The 14,937-nt window shown below is 38.4% G+C and overlaps 1 protein-coding gene across 2 annotated transcripts in view; it reads left to right on the top strand.

Annotated features, from left to right (window-relative positions):
• FTO (FTO alpha-ketoglutarate dependent dioxygenase) overlaps positions 1-14,937 on the top strand; it is a 364,377-nt gene that overhangs the window by 88,989 nt on the left and 260,451 nt on the right. For both annotated transcript variants that reach the window (XM_036834210.1, XM_036834211.1), the window contains exon 2: positions 9,021-9,098. In XM_036834210.1, the coding sequence (XP_036690105.1) occupies positions 9,021-9,098 (78 nt within the window). The remainder of the gene's footprint in view (positions 1-9,020; positions 9,099-14,937) is intronic.

Here is a 14,937-nt window from a genome sequence, read left to right on the forward strand (position 1 = left end):
CCCTTTAATACATTCATTCCAATCCCTGGCTGCTGTTCTCTCAGCCTCTCACGCTCCCACCCCGGTCATGCAGCTCATGATTTAGTGAGAGAGAAATGTGCCTCTTTGGTAGCATCCCACACAGCTGGAGGAGCTGACTACCCACTCACACGGTTTCACTTTTTACTCTGGGAGAAATCACGGGCCAAGACGGATTCTCTTAGCACTGAGCTGTGCTGCCTTGTGGGAGGGGTGACGTTGGTAAGTCAAACCATTCCTCTTACTCTCTCCAGTGTGTCCACTCTTGGATATTTTTGCTCAAACACTGTGCTGGAACTTCTCCACTGAACTCCTAGACTTCCACAAAGGCTTTCTTTTCTGTGGGTGATTGTCTAAGTCGGTGTTCCCCAGGGCCTCCTGGACCTTGGCTGAGAGGAGCTGGAGCCCATTCCTGGGCCACTTCAGGGTCCACAGCTGGGATCGAGGTCTGTATGCCTATTTCCTGACTCACAGGTTGACAAGACTTCTCCTGGGTCCCTGGAGTGTGATGCTGGATCTCACAGCTCCCACAGAAGGCACTTTTGTCTGTGGCTGGATGCCAAATTGTCTTTGTTGAGGGGGGGCATACAAAGTGATGTCTTACTCGGCCATGTTCCTGACATCATTCTCCCCCAGGCAACATGTTTTTTTTAATGATTTGAATCCTTTTAAATATAGTGATATCAAGATATGGTCTGTCTTGGCAAATGTTCTATGTGTATTTGAAACAAATGTGTATTTTGCTGTTTGGTTAACTGTTATATAAATGTCAATTAGGTCAAGTTAGTTTATGGTGTTGTTCAGGTCTTCTGTATTCTTACTAAGTGTTCTGAGTACTTGTTCTGTCAATTATTGAGAGAGGGGGGATATTGACTGTAATTGTGGAATCATCTACTGTTGGCCCTTGAACAACATGGGTTTGAACTGTGTGGGTCCACTTATAATGTGGATAGTTTTCAATAGCAAATACTATAGTACTACATGATTCTTGGTTGGTTAAATCTATGGAAGCAGAGGAACCACGGATACAGAAGGCCGACTATAGGTTATATGTGGATTAACCCCTGTGTTGTTCAACGGTCAAGCATATTTCTGTTTGCTAGTCTATCAATTTTTGCTTAATGTATTTGATAGACCTGTTATTAGTTGCATAGATATTTAAGACTGGTATGTTCTCTTGATTAATTGTTTCCTTTATGATTGTGAAATGACTCTTTTTGCCTCTAATAATATTTTTTGCTCTGAAATCTATTTTGTCTAGTGTCAGTATAGCTACTTCGACTTTCTTTTGGTTAGTATTACTGTGGTAAATATTTTTTTTCATCCTTTTACTTTTTAAAATCTTTTTTTATTGTGATAAAATATGCATAAGACTTTTTAAAGTGTACAGTTTTGTGGCATTAAGTACATTCACATTGTTGTGTCCATCCTTTTACTTTTAATTTGTTTCTTTATACTTGAGGTCAATATCTTATAGGCAGGATATAGTTGGATATTGATTTTTAGAATTTAATCTGACAGTCTCTTCTTTTTAACTGAATTGTTTAGACTATTTACATTAAATGTGATTGTTTATATGGTTGGATTTAATTCTACCAGTTTACTTTTTGCCCTTTGTTCTCTTTTATTCTCTATTTCTGTCTTTTTGGTTTGATTTTTCATGATTCTGTTTTATCTCCCTTGTTGGCTAGTCTCCTATAACTCTTTGTTGTTATATTATGGTTGTTTTAGGGTTTCTAGTATCCATCTTTATCTTAATAGATTCTTCCTTGAAGTAGTACTATTGCACTTCACATGTAGTTTAAGAATCTTACAATATACTTCCGCTCTGTTTTAACTGTTGTGTTATTGTTGTTATATGTTTCACTTCTACATATATCATAAACCCAGCAATGTACTATTATTTTTGCTTTAAATAGTTGTCTTTTATAAAGATTATATAGTAAGGTATAAAGTCTTTTCTATTTCAAATGTAGTTATTATGTGTGATGCTTTTTATTCCCCTGTGAAGACTCAGATTTATCTAGTATCATTTTCTTCCTACCTGATGGTCTTCCTTTATCATTTCTTACCATGAAGCACTGCTGGTGTTGAATTTCTACTCTTATATATCTGAAAAAGTATTTATTTTGCCTTTGTTTTTGGAAGATATTTTGGCTTGGGATAGAAACTTAGTTTGACAAATTTTTTTTTCTCTCAGTTATTTGAAAATGTTTCTTCACTATCTTTGGGTAACATGCTTTCCATGAGATATTTCATGTTATGATCTGTTCCTGTGTACTTACTATTTCTTTTTCTCTGACTGCTTTAAAGATTTTCTCTTTTTCACTGATTTTAAGTAATTTGATTATATTGTGCCTTAGTGTTATTTCCTCATTGTGTGTGTGTGTGTGTGTGTGTGTGTAGTTCTTTGAACAACTTGAATCTGTGGATTTATAGTTTTCATCAAATATGGAAAATTCTTGGCCAGTATTTTTCTTTCTCCCATTCTTTCTCCTCTTCTTTGATGACTCTAATCATATGTATTAAACTGCTTAAAGTCATCCCACAGCTCACTGATACTCTAATAATTATTTTTTGCCTGTGTTTCCTATTGGATAATTTCCACTGCTATGTCTTGTTTTCACTATTCTTTTCTTTTGTGATATCTAACCTGTTTTGAATCCTATCCAATATATTTATATTTCATCTCAGACATTGTGGTTTTCCTGTCTGGAAGTTTAATTTCTTTTTCTCTATTAACCATGTTCAGTCTTTTCCCAACTTCTTGTACTTATAAACTACAGTTATATCACTATTTTTAATGTACTTGTCTCCTAATTCTGTCATCTGTGCCATTTTGGGGTCGGTTCCAGTTGACTGATTTTTCTCTTCATTATCACTCATATTACCTTGCCTTATAGTCTTGTCTTCCTTTCCATGCCTTGTAGTTTTTGATTAGTTTGATCTTTTCAGTCTTACTCTTAAGCTGTTTAGAAAGGAGTAGAGCAGTAGTCCAGGGCTAATTTTATACCACTATTGAGGCAAAATCCTCCTGAGAATTCTTCCTGATTTGTGGATTATGAGTTTTTTTTTTACTCTAACTGGATTTTTGGTCTACTACAGCATAGGCTCCCATTATTAAGAACTGAACAAGAAATGCTAAAAAAAAAATTCTTGAAAAAACATTGTAAAGCTACCAAAGCAACCAGGACTTGAGAGTCCAAAAGTAGTGGTTATAAGCATTGGTTTTAAATTTAAAAAATAGAATTGATTTTAATTAAAATTACTTAAAATGTTTACATTTACATGTGTTTTTTTAAAGTGAAAGATTGAACACTTCTTGAAAGATCAGATTTCTCTTGTTTCAGGGTTGTGTGGTGGAGTGTAGTGGGAATGACCTTTATACTTAGGGAATGAGATTATGAGTTGTGACCAGTAGTGTAATTTTTTGCCAGTCACTTTGTATCTCTGGATGGGCCTTTGTTTCTTCATCTGTTCTAATATTTCACAATAATTTTAATTTTTATCACCAGTGTAGTTAATCGAGGCATTTTATATATATAAAGTTTTATGGAGAGTTTTTATACAGTTCTGCTGTAGTTCACCCAGGGAAATTAATGTCTGAATTTCTTATGTATATGGCATAAAGTATAATTTGATGGGTTACACATAGGATTGCTTATAAATAATTCACAACTAATAAATAAAACTGTCCTTTTCAGACATGGGTAAATAACAGTAGCAAGTGGTTTCCAAAGTGTATTGAGGGTTTTTTAATGTGCTTGGCAATGTTCTTAGATCTCTACATGTACTACTTCATTTATACGTCACAGGGAGATACACCAGTCCCAAATCATATATGTACGCTGGTAGTACTGGTATTAGAACTAACAGTTAGGCTTCTTAGATGCTCATGCTTTGTTATAGACCCCTTCCTCCATTTGCATGCCATTTGCTTAATATCTGCATAGTTTATAGTTTATAAAATGCACTAATATATATGATTAATTTTATTTCATCTTCACAACACCCTGTGAAACAGGGTTTTACAGATGAGTAAAGTGAGGTTTGGAGAGTTTGATTCAGGTGTGGTACCACATCTAGGAAGTGATAGAGTCAGGATGCAAATTCTACTCTTCCCTCCAAATTCTGTTTATTTTTACCGTGCCGTATTTTCAGTGAGTAAAAGAAAGCAAATGCTCTTTGTTGAGATACTTTTTTTTCTTTTTAAAAGCAAATATGGAATATGGGTATATGAAATATTTATTTATACTTCTTTTGGCTTAGCTACTTCTCACTCATCTTTCTGGTGTTAGTTTTGATGTGTCTTCCTTGGGGAGATTTTCCTTACTTATGCTCTGCCCAAGGACTAGGTCAGTTTTCCTACTTATTATTTGAAACCCTCAGAAGATCAGGTGCTTATTTTTATATTGAACATTCATAAGCCTTTATTTGTGATTGTATTTTGAAGACTCAGACAAAATTAATTTTTTACTGAACCTGACAAAATATGATTCATAGTTTAAAAATTCTGTGGAAAATGAAAAATGGATAAAGAATAAGGGCTGTTAGCATAATCTGACGAGGCTGAAGAGACAGCAGTGGGATGGAAAATACACTTCATCTGTGAAAGATACACCTTCACATTATGAGTCATGATCCAGTTAATCTTTTTAGGTAATAACTGTAAGATTCGCAAACTATATGTCTATTTGACAAGATACGGAAGCTCAGATACAACTTAACTTTTCACAGTGAGTCAGAAGCTTATTAGGATTAAAGTTTCTGACATCCAACCTTTATGGTTTTGAGTTGCAATGTGTTTTACTTAAGGCCTTGTGTCTGTGTACCCTTTCCTTGCAGGAGCTACGGAGGTGGTTGTAGCCCTCATGGAGGGGTCTTCAGTGCTCCTCCTGCAGGTGGGAGAGCCGAGGCTTTGCACTCCCTCTGGCTTTCTGTGTGGCATGTGTGAACACCTTGATGTATTTGACACCAGGGTGACAGCAAAGAAGCTGTGAGCAGAGCAGTGTGCTGTAGGGCCCAGCTGTGTGGATTTATCTGCATCTCAGGCGGAGGAGCAGCAGTTAGCCAGATCTGACAGTCAAACATGAGCGCCTTCTGCCTCCACTCCAGAGTGCATTTGAATGTCGTGTGTGTTTACTGACTGCTTGACATTTGACACAAAGAAATTGTCAGAGCTGTTTCTCTTCCCCCTCTTCACTCTTTACTGTGCTAGTCTACAAGTCTACCCCCGAAATACTTTATCATGCATCACAAAAGTATGCACTTTCTAATGTAAAGCCCAAAATCATGTCATGTCATCTTCATCTTTGTATTGAATTCCACGTGAAGAATTAATAGGTAATATACTTGAGTTGATAATTGGTAATATGTTGAATAGGTGATATGTTTACAGAGTTCAAAAATCAAAACAATACAAAAAGAAATACTTTGTATAGTCTTACTCCATCCCTGGCCCCTTCTAGTTGTTTCCCACCTCTGCCCCTGAGAGAGGACCACTTGAGTAGTTTGTCACATGTCCTTTAAGTTTCTTTATGCAAATACAAGCAGATATTCTTTCCCTTGCCTTTCACTTCCCCATGCGTCCTGGAGAGCTCTTTGTTTCACTAAAGGGAGCCTCCTCATTCTTGTTTACTGTTGCTTTGTATTTCATTGCGTGGATGTACCAGCATTTATTTAACCATCCTCTGTGGATGGACACTGGCACTGTTTCTAATCATTTTTTTATAGTTGGGATATAATTCACACACCATAAACTTCTGCCTTTTAAGTATGCAACTAAGTGGTTTTAAATATGTTTCCAAGCTTCTGGTCTACAAATAGCGGTCCAGTGAGTAAACTTGTACATACATTCTTCAGAACATGGTACAAGTAAGAAATTAAAATCCTTAGAAGTAGGATTTTGGGATCAAAGGGAATGCATTTGAATTTCGATAGGAGTTGTCAGTTGCCCTGCATCGGAATTATACCCTTGTGCACTCCTGAGTATGAGAGGGCTTGTTTCTCTATAGTTATGCTCAAAGTGGCTATGCCTTTTTATAAAGCAATCTTAATTTTTAAGAGATGTGTGATGTTCATGAACTACCAGTTTAATCTAATAATCATTCCTGACTGACTTCACCAAGGCAAATATGACCAAAGGTTCTTTTTAAGTTGATAAATAGTGCTATTTATAATTGATCTCATTAGTTAATCAGTAGAATTACAGGTTGTGAATGTTGATGTATAGAGCAGATTTCATCTGTGTGGCCTTAAGTTGAGTGATTTCCTGACCCCATTCTCTCCTGTCATAGAGATATAACAATGCTCACAGTATTAAAATTAAAATTCCCAGTGGAAAAGACCACTTATATTCTGCTTGCTCTATGGTAGGAACATTCTTGTAGAATTTTATCCTTTCGGATACCTGCACCCCAGTGTTCATAGCAGCACTATTTACAATAACAAGACATGGAAGCAACTTAAGTGTCCATCAACAGATGAATGGATAAAGAAAATGTGGTGTATATATATATACGTGTATATATATATATGTATGTGTATATATATATATATACACACACACAATGGATTATTACTTAGCTATAAGAAAAGAATGAAATAATGCCATTTGCAGCAACACAGATGGACCTAGTAATTGTCATACTAAGTGAAGTCAGACAGAGAAAGACAAACATCATATGATATCACTTAGATGTGGAATCTTAAAAAAATGATATAAATGAACTTATTTACAAGTAGAAATAGACTCACAGTCATAGAAAACAAATTTATGGTTACCAAAGGGGAAAGGGAGGAGGAGGGATAAATTTGGAATTTGAGATGAACAGATACAGACTACTATATATATAAAAAAGAATTTTATCCTCTTGATACAGCCTTCCAGGTTATAATGTTTTCTGTCTGTCTGATGCACTGGACCTCAACTGAGCTGAGAAGTGGTTGTTCTTATAATAATTTTACTGAAGTATTTATTATAAGTGGAATTTCAGCCTCCAGTGGTGCTTGTTCATCTTTGGGACAGGTCTCTTGCTGTTTAATCTGGTCAAGGTGGAATATGTAATTCCTAATAGAAATCTGTACCTTTGTGTTCCCTCTTATATGCAGATTAGCTTTATGGACTCTCCCGAAGAGATTTTAAGGTGGTATTTGTAAGGTGGAGCCATCTCAAGGTCTGAGATATCATGTGCATTTTAATTGTTCAAGCCTTTAACATTTTTTTAAACATTAAAACTTTTTTGGGGGCATGTAAGTGTTCTGTCTATAGAAAGGACTGGTAAAAGATTCATAGGAAAATGCAGGTTTTCCTGAGCCTGAAGTGAAAATTGAGATATAAGTTTCGATTAAGTTCGTGATGGAGTGCATAAATGTGCAAGTATAGGCATGAAAACATCATTAGTTCTTTCTGTGTCCCAAATAATGGCTAATGTGGAAAACAGATAAATCTCTTAACCAATGATTTATATAAACCAATGATTTGTGTTAGTATTATAGGCCCTTTGTAAAGGAAAACTCTTCATAGTTTAACTGGTAAGCCAGTCTTATCATTACAGATGGGAAAGTACCTTTTAGACAAAGCAGAAAGCTTTAATTATATAAACAGACTAGAATTTTGCATAAGAGTAAAGTTTATTCTTTTGCCTCTCTTAGGTCAACTTGTTGCTATTTTTCTATTCCCTCTTTTCTTTATTCACTTTGGATAATTATACAAAAGATCCAGAAAGGACTTGAGTTCTGCCTGAAGGGGTATTTGCTCTGGACTACTCTGTGATGGGTTAGTGTGAGAAGGCTGCCCAGAGATGCGAGAAGATGATTCTCAGGGCCACCATGTCTGGTTGAGCAGGTTGTTCACTGCATAAAGACGGTGCCCATTGGGACAGGTTGGGGCTAAAATCCAGTTTGTGGTCTCCAAGTCATGCTGTAGGGAGTAGGGGGGCATCAACCCAGGGTGAGGCACACCATTTTCTAATTCTTATAAAAGTGCCTTAGTGGCTGTCAACAGCGTGAGTAACGCGTTGCAGTTTTATTTGTTTCTGCCTTTTCTGTTTTTTTTCTTTCAGAAAATTTCTATAGTATATAGATGATTTCTATGTGTATGTGTGTCTGTGTACACACATATATATATGCTATTTATATGCCACGTACACACACACACATATCACATATGCTTGAATATAAGGTTAGATATTCTTTGAAAAAAATCCCTCATAAGGAGGGTGTCATCTTGTATGTATTTGGTTCCTTATAAAGTACTTTATAATGCGGGGTCCTCACTTAGTTACCTTGTTTGAACAGCACGGGTACTATTTGGAAGACATAGTAGCTTGAAATGGCCTCAGACAACACTAGTGTGGGTGCTTGAAAAGATTTCTTTATCAAATTGGAGAAGAAAAGAAGCAAAGATATTCAAGATACATTTAGTAATTATTCTAGGGATGAAAGATCACTTTTAAAAAGTAATGTGTAAGTGGATATGATCTCAAATAAATGTATACAGGATGAATAAATTCTCCAAATACCCTGACGTTATGTAAATGGATACTTGTGGCTTGGTTGGAGAGTTTCAGTGATAGTAAGGATTCGAAAACTGCTGTGTCTCGAGCAGATTATACAGACAGGAAGATTTGTTCTGGAAAACTGATTGGATAACTCAATTTGAGTTTGATTGGATAACTCAAAAGGTGACTCTAGTGCTGAAGAAAAAGACCCTGATGTTAAAGATACACGTCAAGAGTGAAGCAAATTGCTTCCTGAAATGTGAGAGTGAATAAAATGATTATGTCTAAGTTAATGTTTTATATGATGTATAATTTAAATGCATGTAATTAAATTAATACATTTTATAATTGACTTTTGAATAATTTCTCTCTGGAAAAGTTTCTACATTCAAGTTGGCTAAATTTTGGAGGGTAGTCTCTTATGGGAAAAAATAAGGGATTGTCTTACGTTTTGGGTCAGTTTATATTCAGTCACCTGTAATCATTATTATTTTTAAACAGAAACTGAGGCTTCTTGAAGAGCTTGAAGACACTTGGCTTCCTTATCTGACCCCCAAAGATGATGAATTCTATCAGCAGGTAAGGTCTTTTAATATTTGTCAATTTGCACTGGTTTCTTCCTGCTCTACCTTATTTTACCTATGAAGTCCACTGTGGTCTAGAGAGGTTAAATGAGAGGTGAAATGGTCTGAGTTGGTCATCCAGTGTCTCCTCACCCCCAGAATATATAAATTCCTGCACAATCTGCTTCCTGCTCTGAACTTAGTGCTTTAGCATAGTCGACTGTCTTTTCTTCCCCAAGCATTCTGAGTTCTTCCTCACTCCTTGCCTCCTCTCCTTCTGTTTCTTCTGCATAGAATATTCTTTTGCCCCTTATCCTGTTGCCAGATGACTAATTTTTCAAGACTTCACTTAAACATCGCCTCCTTTGTGAAAGTTTCTTTACTTACCTTACCTACTAATAGAATTGATTGCACTCTCCGCTGTGCTCCTTGTACCTTATAAATAACTTGATTGTACCTATCACATTGTATTGCAGTTGTGCGATTCTGTGTCTCTCCCTCTGAATTAGTCAGCACTCTTTCAATTACAAGTGACAAAATCACAAACAAATTCATTGTGACAAAAAAGGGAATTTATTGGCTTACTTAACTTAGATGTCAAGGAGTACATGGCCGAATCCAGTTTCTCTAAAGATGTCATCTGATCACTGTTTTTCTGTTTCTTGGCTTGGCTTTTTTCTCTGTGGCTTCATGCTAGATCAGCTCTCCCCTGATAGTACAGGAGGACTCTGACAGCCCAGGGTGTATGTGGTCTTAAGCACATAGGATCTTAGAAGAAGGCGGTGATTTCTTTTTTCCTGGTCTGTCTGATTCCCCCGGTAATGGTCTCGTTGGCCTGGTTAGAGGCATGCGCCTATCCCTGAATCGGTCATTGTGTTCAGGGGAGTGAGATGCTCCTGTTTGCCTGGCCTAGTTTCTGCACCCACTCTTGGCGTAGTGTTGGAGTATGACCATTCCCACTCACATTGCATGGAGTGTGAGTCAGAGGTGGATGGTTTTCCCAAAGGAAAATTGGAGCCCCGTTCCAAAGAAGGAAAGAAAGGCATGCTGAGCAGTAAAAATAGTACCTTTTCATCTCTTCTTTCCTACTAGAATGTTAGCTCTTGGGGTATAAGAATTGGGCCACATCAGCTTGGTTTCTCCAGCACCTAGCATATGCTTGTCGTGCATATAGCTGATTCTCAGTAACCATGGAAAGAAGAGAGGAAAGAATGAGTTTACCCATCTAGAATCCCAGGTCTCCCGTGCATTCTCAGTTCCAGGACATCATCTGTCATCTCCACTGTCATTAGAACTTCACTACCTTTCACCTGGTCAGCCCTTTTATGGATTGCTCTAGTTTTCTTTGCCCCTCTTTCTTAATCCTTAAAGCTGTAGTAGACTTTTTTTTTTTTTTTTTTAAACCAAAACATAAATCCAAGCATGTCAACCTTCTGCTTCAAATCCCACAATGGCTGTCTGTTGCCCGGCTCCTGCATTTCCAGCCTCGTCTTCCCCATTTTTTTACCTTTTTACCCACACTGGGTTTTGGTAGTAGCTCAGACTAGCTGTGCAGTATTATATTTTGGGTCTTCCTGCTACATCCTTTCCATCTTCCTTCCTTCGTGAACTTCTGTGTTACCTGTTATTAGTAACAGCTCACGTGTCATCTCCTGTAGGATGCTTCCCTGACACGTCTATAGCCCAGAGGTTGTCTCTGCTCCCTCTTGTGTGCACTTGTAGTACTTCATGTGTACCTTAATTATCTCAGGTAATTGTAATGATTTCTTTATATGCTCCTTTCCCTCATTCTCTGTACTGTATATAGGGCCTGGCACCTAGTAGGTATTTAATTAGTTTGCTTGAATGGATGAATGAATTAATGTATGCATTAGCTCATTTAAAAAGCAAGACATATAATAATATCTGGTGTGATTTTAATTTTGTTTTACACACAAATACTCCTCCCCAGGGAGGTGGCCTCTAGAACAATCTGCGGGACTGATACAGAAATGTTATATCCCAGACTGGTAGACTTTTCTCTTTTGAGCTTTTCTAGTTTTCCAAATTATCTAAATGAACATGTATTCTTTTGTAATCAGGAAAAAAATAATTTTAAAAAGTATCCTTAAAACAGGTAAACCCCCCAAATGTAATCAGTTCTTAAGTCCTTGCTAATATTTTCATAGATGGGAGCTTTCTGGTACATGATAATGCACATTATTATAAAGCAACTTCTGAGCCTTTTTAGCTTTTGTATGGTGAAAGTAGTGCATGAAGAATTAAACACCAAGGAGCCCAGGTGCTGTGAGCCAGCCGTACGCTGAGCCACAAAAGGAGACTCCAAGGCAAACAAAACAACTATCAAGGCTTCACTTTTAAAAAAATTTTTGAATCTTATTTTATTTATTTTTTTATACAGCAGGTTCTTAATTAGTTATCCATTTTATACATATTAATGTGTATATGTCAATCCCAATCTCCCAATTCATCCCACCACCACCACCGCCCCGCCCCGCCACTTCCCCCCTTGGTGTCCATACGTTTGTTCTCTACACCTGTGTCTCTATTTCTGCCCTGCAAACCAGTTCATCTGTACCATTTTTCTAGGTTCCACATATATGCGTTAATATACGGTATTTGTTTTTCTCTTTCTGACTTATTTCACTCTGTATGATAGTCTCTAGGTCCATCCGCATCTCTACAAATGACCCAATTCCATTCCTTTTTATGGCTGAGTAATATTCCATTGTATATATGTACCACATCTTCTTTATCCATTCATCTGTCGATGGGCATTTAGGTTGCTTCCATGACCTGGCTATTGTAAATAGTGCTGCAATGAACATTGGGGTGCATGTGTCTTTTTGAATTATGGTTTTCTCAGGATATGCCCAGTAGTGGGATTGCTGGGTCATATGGTAATTCTATTTTTAGTTTTTTAAGGAACCTCCATACTGTTCTCCATAGTGGCTGTATGAATTTACATTCCCACCAACAGTGCAAGAGGGTTCCCTTTTCTCCACACCCTCTCCAGCATTTGCTGTTTGTAGATTTTCTGATGATGCCCATTCTAACTGGTGTGAGGTGATACCTCATTGTAGTTTTGATTTGCATTTCTTTAATAATTAGTGATGTTGAGCAGCTTTTCATGTGTGTCTTGGCCATCTGTATGTCTCCTTTGGAGAAATGTCTATTTAGGTCTTCTGCCCATTTTTGGATTGGGTTGTTTGTTTTTTTAATATTGAGCTGTTTATACATTTTGGAGATTAATCCTTTGTCCATTGATTCGTTTGCCAATATTTTCTCCCACTCTGAGGGTTGTTTTTTCGTCGTTTGTAGTTTCCTTTGCTTTGCAAAAGCTTTTAAGTTTCATTAGGTCCCATTTGTTTTTATTTCCATTACTCTAGGAGGTGGATCAAAAAAGATCTTGCTGTGCTTTATGCCAAAGAGTGTTCTTCCTATGTTTTCCTCTAAGAGTTTTATAGTGTCCAGTCTTACATTTAGGTCTCTAATACATTTTGAGTTTATTTTCAAGGCTTCACTTTTATCTTGCTAATAAGACCCACAACAAACCTGATACCAATATCTAATCACTTTAAGTGCACCTTATAATAAGGGAGTGCTTCAACCAAACCTTTGTAAAGTAAATCTGTTCTCTTAAAAGATGAAGTAAAAATACTTTTTAATGACATGAATAAATAAAAAGTTTAGACCTGACATTGGGTCCCTTAAACAGGTCCTAGCCGCAGGAATGCCAACCCAGCTGCCAGTCATAAAAACAAGACTTTTTGCAGGGTCCATATTGGGTCTGTTTATTGACCCTTACGAGGTGCCAGGGACTGTGCTGTGTTGGATGAAGGCTGTCACATTTCATCCTCACAGCAGCCTCATTCATTCATTCCACAAATATATATTCAGCAGCTACTCTTCTTCAGGCTCAGGGTGTTTAAGGTAGATACTGTCATTCCTATTTTACAAATCTGGCAGAGCTTGAGTTCAAGCCCATATTTTTTGACTCTGAAGACCCAGGCTCTTTCTCCTATACCGCATGCTTCCCAGTATACCGTGCTCAAATTCACAGTGCCTTCAGAGAAGTTTTTTGGTTTCTTCTGATAAGATCGTAGAGAAAACCAATGAAAGAAAACAACAACAGCAACAAACTCAAAGCAGAAGAGCAGAGAGGACCTCTGTTGGTTTACTGTAGAGCACAAGGAAATGAATTACATAGAAAACAACCTCTGGATTCCAGATACAGGAGTGCTACCCCTCTTATCCTGGGACAGTGCCCCCCTCCTCAGCATTCCCTGTTTTGTGCTTTCCATCTGCCAGCTTGTCCTCACTGCTTTATATGTATTTGCTCATTCAAATCTTATCACAACCCTCTGAGGCAGGTTGCTTTTAAAACTCCGGTTTAGAGATGAGGCCCAGAGGCACCGAGAGGTTTAAAACTGTGTTCAAGATTTATAAGCACGAAGCGGCAAAGGCCAGGATCGAGGCTGTCTGGGTCCCGGGTCTGACTCCTAAGCGCTGTCCTACTGTGTCTCTTGGTGCTTCTGGAACTGCTTTGATTTTATCCCGATGATCCCAAACCTCTGTGTCCATCCCTTTTCGCTCTTGTGACCTGTGGGGCTCCAATTCCAGCTGCCTGCTGGGTGGCTCTACCCAAAAGTCTTGCAGAGACATCTAACTCAACGTGATCCATATGCATTCATTACTTACTTAATTCAGCAAATGTATTTAGCTCTCCCACTCTGTGCCAGGTAATGTTCTAGACGTTAGAGATGAAGTTGTGAAAACCGACAAATGATTCTTGCCTTCTTTGAGCTTATTTCTTGTGGAGTCTGGTAGGGTTGGGGGGTGGGAGGGAGGGAGGAGAGATTAAAGAAATAACTGAAAGATAAATATCGGAAGGGAGGACTGGTATGGAGATAAGTAAAGGAGGTGAGGGGGGTAGAGAGTATAGGTGGGGGATTGCAACTGGGGCGGTCACAGAAGGTCTTCCTACAGTGACATTTGAATGAAGACCTTATGGAGGTGTGGGAGCAAGCCATGTAGATACTTGCGGGAAGAATGTTCTGGACAGAGGGAACAGCAAAGCCTCTAAGATACGTTTGAGGGCAAGCAGCTGAGGCTGACACATCTGGAGGGAAGTGAGAGAGCTGGGGAGAGTAGAAGGAGGTGAGATCGGAGAGCAGTGGCCCAACTCTACAGGAGCTTGCCGTCTACAGTGAGGACACTGGCTGTGACTGAGTGAGAGGAGAAGACGTGACAGGGTTTGGAGCACAAGTGCGACAGGATATGACTTACATTTTACAGGGATCCTGCCTTCCATTCATCCCCTTCTCTACTGACATCCCTGTTGTTCAGATCGGACCCTGGCTGTCCTCAGCTTCTCTCCATGGCTTCCCTAAGCCCTAAGTGGTTTCTTCTTTTCCAGTCCCACCGACAGACACTGTATGAAATCAGGTCCTCATCTGTCATCTTCCACAAGCACAGTTTTAAGAGTCTCCTAGTTGGTGTTCCTTGTGCCCGCCCCAATGCCATCAGAATTGTGTTCCGATAAATATGGCAGACTTGTCACTCCTTGCTTTGTAAGTTTTGTTGGGTCTCTCTTGCCTCTGAGGTCAAGTTCAAACTCCTCTGCATACCCTACAAGGCCATTGACTGTATGGCCCCAAACAACCTCCCTGGTCTAGTCTCCACCCCATTGCCTGACATAGTGTCCAGCCTCAAACTCCTGTCATACGGAGTTTCTCACTACACCTTGGCTTTGCTGTGCCTGTCATCCTTTCATGCCCTTGTACCTGTTGTCCCCTGGGTCTAGAGTACCCACATCCCCTTTTCTGTCTGGTGAGTATCTACTCATCCTTAAA

This window comes from Balaenoptera musculus, chromosome 19, assembly GCF_009873245.2.
Source record: "Balaenoptera musculus isolate JJ_BM4_2016_0621 chromosome 19, mBalMus1.pri.v3, whole genome shotgun sequence".
Lineage (NCBI taxonomy): Eukaryota > Metazoa > Chordata > Mammalia > Artiodactyla > Balaenopteridae > Balaenoptera > Balaenoptera musculus.